This window comes from Doryrhamphus excisus, linkage group LG8, assembly GCF_037039965.1.
Source record: "Doryrhamphus excisus strain RoL-2023G ecotype Guam linkage group LG8, RoL_Dexc_Guam_v1.1, whole genome shotgun sequence".
Classification (NCBI taxonomy): Eukaryota; Metazoa; Chordata; class Actinopteri; order Syngnathiformes; family Syngnathidae; genus Doryrhamphus; species Doryrhamphus excisus.
In genome coordinates, this window is record NC_136364.1 from 6,596,960 (window position 1) to 6,605,366 (window position 8,407).

Here is an 8,407-nt window from a genome sequence, read left to right on the forward strand (position 1 = left end):
TATTGCCCATGGAGCCTGATCAGATATTGCACAGTGAATGGAGTCTGGAGTAACTATACTGTATATAAAAAAACAAAGTATTACACAGATGTACATAGTGCATACCAGCTGTTCATGCTCTAAAATGGATTCTCAAATCAAAATTCTCACGAGTGGAATTCATCCCCCAAAAGCGCAAGCCCAAAAGTATTATTAACGGCCAGGCCACAAATTTTAGATATGGGATATCATCATGAGGGATGATCCTATAATCCAATGCCTATTACACAGCCAAGGGTTCAGTAATAGGAGGAGGAGGAGTTAGTGTGCGTCTGGGAAGCCACTGAGTGGTTTTTGTGGCTCTGGTGCACCTCCCCTCTCCATTCCGCAAAGAGCCCCACTCCACTCTCTCTCCCTCTCCGGAGCTCATTCATGCCAACGCCTGCAGCTGTCTCTTTCTGTTGCTTCCGTCCCTGCAACGTACCGCCTGCCTGCTTGCCTGCTTGGCCGCCTTCCACTTCCACGCAACAAGCACACGGAAACTGACTTTCACTCACACGGGCTTGGTGCGTCAGCGCAAGGTCGAAAGTGCGTAACTTTATGAAGGTAGACACCTGACTCTTTTTTTTTTTAACCTCCCAAGTGGGAAAAGGAATGTGGGCTTCAAGTGGATCAGAGCGGTGAGTACTTGTGTGTGTTTGCTGCAACACTGTAATCTTGTGTCAAAGGCAGAATATGCATTCTACGCTGTATAATAGTTATGGTGCAGGCGTTTAGGCAAGGAGCGCAACACGACAGCAATAAAAGACACAATGTGTAGTGTTTACCAATACAACCTGTGACCAGAAGCCTCAGAGTCTGATTCCTCCATGCAGCTGCCCTTGAGCAAGTCACCATATTCCTCCCTAAAATGCTCCCCATGGTGCTATAAAACCACCCACTGCTCCACCGTGCCACTCATGGTGTGTGTGTGCTGTGATGGGAGTAATTAAACCCAGAGGTCAAATGTATTTAAATGTAAATTTATGACCAAAAATTAAGCTAGGGGCCGTACGGTGTACTTTTGAATGTCAGCTCTTTGAATATAATATCATAAAAAAGATATAAAATTGCCTGTAAGTGCAAATGTGAACGGTTGTCTGTCTCTCTGTCACTCCTGTGATTGACAGGTGATTGGGCCACATATGGAAAAGTCTGGGGATGCGGGGACCATTTTGATAAAGAACAAGGATGTTTTATATGTATTTAAAGTCAGCTTTGTGTTATAGATGACAAAGCGTGTATTATTCATTGTTTGTACAGTGGAGCCTTGGTTAGCGTCATGAATTACGTACTTCCACATGGTCCGACTCTACCTGGAAAGGACATTAACCAAATCAATTGTTCCCATAAGAAATCATGTAAATCCAATGAATCTGTTCCAGAAAGCCAAAAATGTCAACGCAAAACACATTTTATAATTATAGTTTCACATTCATAAATAATTCCATTCATTTTCTGTGCCGCTTAATCCTCATTAATGTTGTGGGGGTATACAGGAGCCTATCCTAGTTGACTTTTTGGGAGAGAGGCTGGGTACACCCCTGTACTGGTCGCCAGCCATTTATTCATTCATTCATTCATTTTCTACCGCTTTTTCCTCACGAGGGTCTCGGGGGTCTTCGGGCGAGAGGCGGGGTACACCCTGGACTGGTGGCCAGCCAATCACAGGGCACATATAGACAAAAAACCATTCACACTCACATTCATACCTATGGACAATTTGGAGTCGCCGATTAACCTAGCATGTTTTTGGAATGTGGGAGGAAACCGGAGTACCCGGAGAAAACCCACGCATGCACGGGGAGAACATGCAAACTCCACACAGAGATGGCTGAGGGTGGAATTGAACCCTGGTCTCCTAGCTGTGAGGTCTGCGTGCTAACCACTAGACCGCCATGCCGCCCGGTCAGCAGCCAATTGCATGAAAATTCCAAATGCATACAAGTGATGAATAAATGAGCATTTAAAGTAACCTTTTAACTTTTTGTTGAAGACGTGATTCCTGACATGACTTCAAAAAGTAAGGTAGCAGTGGTCGATCTTGTCGTCGCTATCGTATCTTTGGGAACTGTCACATCTTCAGTGAAGGTACAAGTAACCTTAAATGTTGATTTATCTCTTTTATTCGTCACTTATATGCCAGGATAATTATTTATGCTTGCAAAAATATAAAAACGTGTTTTGTGTTAACATTTTTGAGAGTCAACTGCTGATGACATCATAGATAGTCGACGTAACTATTTGCCATTTAGCAAAATAGCTAATAAAACAAAACATTAAGAACACAGTTGGACTCACGCAATGTATTACATGACAAGACGCTAATCGGACAACTGAGGCAAAATTGTGGCTGTAAAATTTTGACTTTTAACCGAAAAACGTTTTCCCTATTGTTGCAAGGTTGTTTTGTTTTTAAATAAGCTACGGTCTGCAAATGGGTTTTGGATACGGGTACTCTACTGTTTGTAGTACTCTACTCTGTTCATTTACATAAACTTCAAAGAGAGAGTAGCTTTACTTGAGACCCAGACCCAGTAATTCGATAGAGTATGTCATATCAAAACTCATGATCAACGGTTTGTTTGTTTTTAATTTAATAATGGTTTGGAATGCATCGAAATGAAGTAATTCTTTTTCATATATTAACAATTTCCTGCTTCCCTATTGCACCAAACTAGTACTATGTAGTGGAAAAGTAACAGAATCCAACTGGAATAATCTGTAGCCTAGGTCATATCGGTTGTATGGGCCCCGACGGTCTGTCTACATACAAAAACATGCAAGAAACACACCCACGTGTGACATGCTGATTTTCAAGCCGTTGACTGGCTGCAGGGGTTCTTTGTCATGTCAAACAAACTCTACAGGCGCTTTGACGTTTTTTTTTCAGTTTGCAAAACAAACCTGCGCACTTTGTATATCTTGCTGCGTCATCCGTACGACCAACGTGTGTCTTTGGTATGTTTGGTTGGGTGGGTGGGGATGTGTTCAAGGCACGTGCGATCGGCCCAGGACACATTAGAGGGACTATGTCTCACAAACGACTCAGGAACCGCCGGAAGGAGCCTTCTTCGTGCGTCATCCATACATCAAACGTGTGTCTTTTGTATTTTTTTCTGTTGTCAGGTTTGGGCTAAATGTCCATTTTTCATGACGGTCAACGCACATTCAGATATTTCTACGTCCTCTATGCGTGTGGAGATCTCACTCCTTCATGGTCACCACAACTACATTCTCCATAAACAAAAAAGGGGAACACCAAAAACCGCACAGCCCAAAAATCTGTCTGCTTGTAACTTGGGTTTCAAGCTAAGATTAGACAGACAAAGGTGTCTTCATATCAATATTTTCTTTCCTCATCTGCAGTAAAAGGTCAAGCCTCTGCCCGTGACGGACACAATGACCTCTGACCTCAACTTGACCTCCCTGCTGAACGTGAGCGAACTGCACAACCACTCGAGAGGATGCTCCCTCACCAAGACGGGCTTCCAGTTCTACTACCTGCCCACCGTCTACATCATGGTGTTCATCACGGGCCTGGTGGGCAACAGTCTGGCCATCTGGATGTTTGTGTGCCACATGAGGCCGTGGAGCAGCATCTCCGTCTACATGTTCAACCTGGCGCTGGCCGACTTCTGCTACGTCCTCTCCCTGCCCTTTCTCATCTTCTACTACTTCAACAAAACCGATTGGATATTCGGAGACGTCCTGTGCCGACTGCAGCGCTTCATCTTCCACGTCAATCTCTACGGGAGCATTCTGTTCCTCACCTGCATCAGCATGCACCGCTACACCGGGGTGGTGCACCCGCTCAAGTCTCTGGGCCGACTCAAGAAGAAGAACGCGGTCATTACCAGCGCGCTGGTGTGGGCTGTGGTGATCCTCGCCATCTCGCCCATTCTTTATTACTCGCGCACCGGCTTGAAGCGTAACGCCACCACTTGCTACGACACCACCACAGAGGACGAGCTGCCTGGTTATTTCATCTACAGCATGACTCTCACGGTCTTTGGCTTCTGCATCCCTTTCATCATCATCTTCTGCTGCTACGGCATGATCGTCAAAGCCTTGATCTGCAACGACATGAACAACGCTCCGCTGCGGCAGAAGTCCATCCACTTGGTCATCATCGTGCTCGCCGTCTTCGCCGTCTCCTACCTTCCCTTCCACGTCATGAAGAATCTCAACATGCGGGCCAGGCTGTACTTCCAGAGCCCCGCCATGTGCGACTTCAACAACAGAGTCTACGCCACCTACCAGGTGACCCGCGGCCTGGCGAGCCTCAACAGCTGCGTGGATCCTATTCTCTACTTCCTGGCCGGGGATACCTTCAGGAGGAAGCTGTCACGGGCCACCAAAAAACCGTCCAAGAAGGGCGATCACGCGCTGCAGTCGAAAAGCGAGGAGACGGCGCTGAACAGCCTGGCGGAGTATGTGGAGAATGGAGAGCGGCGGATGTGAGCTGCTTTTATTATCTCAAAGCGACAGTGTTGGATAATAGAAGCACTGTGTGGACCTGACGGCCTTGAACAGTAGGATGAATGCTCCGTTTTAACCTTGCCATGAATGTCTGTACAGATAAGCTCTTGTACTGTGTTGCTGTGGACACGTGTTGGTCGCAATATTAGGTACACCTGCAAGCTACACACTGTTGTGTAATTTTTAATCCAATGTTACATCAATGCAGTCGCCCCATGCTGCATCACAGTTACAAAAAATATTAATTATTCAAAAAAATATGCAAACTTAAGCAATTTTAATTTTTTTGCCCAAATGAAGTGGCTAAATTAACTAAAATACAAATATAAGGCATCCAGACAATGTATTCAAAAATGTAGTATTCTATACTGGTCACTAGGTGTCAGTAATGTTACTGTAACATTTGGTGAGACACACAACAGACAATAATCTCACAACAGGTATCTTAATAATAACATAATAGAAATAATAATAATAATAACATAATAACATGAAATCATTGGCTAAAACTCAACTGTGAACCTTTGACATCACTTCCTTCCCTCCACACGGACGTATTTCATGAATGAATCATCCTGTTATGTGGTTGAATACGTCCTATGATTACTTACAAATACACACATTTTAGTATCTTTTACCTTTTTTTTCAAGCATAAAAATGTCTAAATGAACTAAAATACAAATATTTGGCTTTCAAGAGACAATTCAAATTGTGAATGTAGTATTGTAAATTGGTCTCCAGGTGTCAGTAATTGTCTGGTGACACAAGAACTAGACTTTAGCACCGGATCAACAGGCTTTTATTGCAGGTTTTGATGATGAAAATACACAATAATAATAATAATAATAGTAATAGTTGCGGCCATAACCCATGACAACTGTGAACGCTCGACATCACTTCCTGTCCGCCCACCACTCAGCTAGGAAACACATTAAAAGCAACACACACCAGTATTATTTATGTCTAAAATGGCTTATTGTCGATTATTATGTCTACTATATTGGGTAAGAGGAGCTTAAAGGTGACTATAGGGGTGTTATTTCACGTCTAAGCACTCTAATAATGTTAAAAACTGTATTTAGAGGATGGTTTTCTATTCTCCAACTACCAGAATATTGCATTTATGAATAAGGAATCTCACTTCGTGAAAATTCCCTGATCTCGTGGAACGACACCCATCCGTCTGGCTACCGCATCTTGGTGCATTCTGGCCATCGGCAAGCCAATCGCCTGGTCTCGGTGCCACGACTAAGGTCACAGAAGCTGAATAGTCAGTCCCTTTTGAGAATACCAACAAACTCCAGTGATTTTAAGGAGTCGTCCCAGCAGGGAGACGTGTGATATCAACAATTCTTTACTACGGGGCAATGAGGCGTTATATCTTCACACTCAAAACACACAAACTACAAATCAAACCTTATGGCCTTTATGCGTTGTTAATCTGAAAATAAGTATTTTCACTTTAAAGGTTCTGTTTATTTCCAGATATAGAATAGATATATAGACATTTTACATATTTTTTTCTCAATATGTAGTCTTTCTATCTTACACCATGTAACCTTTTGTTACATTTAAGATGGATTTCAGGATCTGTCAATTAGTTTTTTCACTGGTATTAGGTTGGGGTGGCGGTTGCTGGATGGATCTTTGTTCCTTCTGCCCCATCAAAACCAGCTCCAAATTGCAACGCTCTGCTTACCATTGGACCAAGCTGGGAAGGGTCATAGTCACACTTTTTAGCGGTTCTAATAAAGTAAAGTTAAAATTTGTTTTTTTAATTCTCCAAATAGGCGGCACGCCGATCGAGTGTTTAGTGTGCAGACCTCACAGCTAGGAGACCAGGGTTCAATTCCACCCTCGGCCATCTCTGTGTGGAGTTTGCATGCGTGGGTTTTCTCCGGTTACTCCGGTTTCCTCCCACATTCCAAAAACATGCTAAGTTAATTGGCGAATCCAAATTGTCCATAGGTATGAATGTGAGTGTGAATGGTTGTTTGTCTATATGTGCCCTGTGATTGGCTGGCCACCAGTCCAGGGTGTACCCCGCCTCTCGCCCGAAGACAGCTGGGATAGGCTCCAGCATCCCCCGCGACCCTCATGCGGAAAAGCGGTAGAAAAATGAATGAATGAATGAAATAAGTAAATCAGCTTAAAGGTTATTTTTATTTACAAATACAGAAATCTTATATTAGGATTTCTTACCAAGTAAAATTTACTTATAGCATGGACAAATAATTTCCCTAGTTTTAAATAGTTTTTCCAAAAATCTTGTCTTTTTATTTTATATTTGTCAAACCATTTTTAGCAGTGTAGCGAAGCCTGTCTAGACCTGCAAAAGCCACCGTTTGAGTGCCTCTTCTCTCAAAAGCGGAACAATGAAGACACAATAGATTTTAGCCCCTTCTGGTGGTCATAAAGAGATCGAGGGACACATTTTATTTTGCCAGAGGGGCTCTTTAACGATATGTTCACTAGTGCGGCTGTCAGATGCTGGGGCGTAATATAACAAAACAGTCGTACAATGCAAAGTCATGTTACACCACTACAAACTACAACCACAATAATTCAAAAGTGAATAATGTAATTTCTTCCCCATACAACTCATGCAGGTGTACCTAATATTGTGAGCGCTACAAAACTGAGCAAAGGTGCAAATGGTTTGTCCCTATCTCGTCAATGTACAGGAGGATCAAACGAGATTAAAAAGATTGCAAAGGCGCCCTCTGGAAGCCACGGAGCAGACGGTTCATCAATAGCTGTTTAGCAACTGAGAGTGAGTGGCTTAGAGAGTGCTGCTGACTGTAACGACTTTATCCACTCGCCGGCCACATCATTAGGTACACATCATTCAGCCTAATACAAGAACGATAAAAGCAGAGGTGTTTCTGCCCATAAAACAACATTTTACAATAAGACCTCAGTATGATTTTTTTTTATAGTTCTTGTATTGGATTAGTGTACCTAAACAAATGGCCGGTGAGTGAAACGTGAATGCACTGACATGGAGTTTGCCGCCATCCTAATGCACTATACAAGCAGGGAGACCCGCGCCTCCCTCCTTATTCTCTTCCTCCTCTTATTCCGTCTCCTCGCCTCCTACTGGCATGAGGTTGAGGTCATACGGCTATGTCGCCATAATGGTGTTAAAAAAAACAAACAAACAAGAAAACATGTTACATGTTACCAACAGTATTCTGTGTATACGGTGCCGCAGTGAATGTTCTTTTTCATATACTGTAAATGTTGTGATGTATGAGTTTAGTTTGTGTCGTGTCTAGTATCAAATACTGTCACTAAAAAATATTGACTGCAAGATGGAGAATAAAAAAAACATGTTTTAAAGGGATTTAGTCAAGAGTTGTAGTTGCCTCAAAGTAAACCGTATGAGTCTTAACATATAGTATACATATAGTGGGGCGGCCCTCCTTGGGGGGGACGCAGGGAACTGTTGACAATGCAAGAAAATTTCATTTTAATGCAGACCTACAAACGTACAAATTTATAGTACTCAACATGTCATTTCATTCATTCATTCATTCATTTTCACGAGAGTCGCGGGGGTGCTGGAGCCTATCCCAGCTGTCTTCGGGCGAGAGGCGGGGTACACCCTGGACTGGTGGCCAGCCAATCACAGGGCACATATAGACAAACAACCATTCACACTCACATTCATACCTATGGACAATTTGGAGTCACCAATTAACCTAGCATGTTTTTGGAATGTGGGAGGAAACCGGAGTACCCGGAGAAAACCCACGCATGCACGGGGAGAACATGTAAACTCCACACAGAGATGCCGGAGGTGGGGGAATCGAACTCGGGTGTCCTAGCTGTGTGGCCTGTGCGCTAACCACTCGACCACCATGTAGCCCAAAAGTGCAACATTATTTTCCTTATTTTTTGCCC

The 8,407-nt window shown here is 43.3% G+C and overlaps 1 protein-coding gene across 1 annotated transcript; it reads left to right on the forward strand.

Annotated features, from left to right (window-relative positions):
* The first annotated feature begins 380 nt into the window (after window positions 1–380).
* Window positions 381–6,116, forward strand: p2ry1 (purinergic receptor P2Y1). Its single transcript, XM_058080794.2, has 2 exons — window positions 381–659; window positions 3,388–6,116. Exon 2 carries the CDS (start codon window positions 3,421–3,423, stop codon window positions 4,480–4,482), a length of 1,062 nt encoding a protein of 353 aa, XP_057936777.2. The 5' UTR covers window positions 381–659; window positions 3,388–3,420; the 3' UTR covers window positions 4,483–6,116.
* Window positions 6,117–8,407: the final 2,291 nt, after the last annotated feature.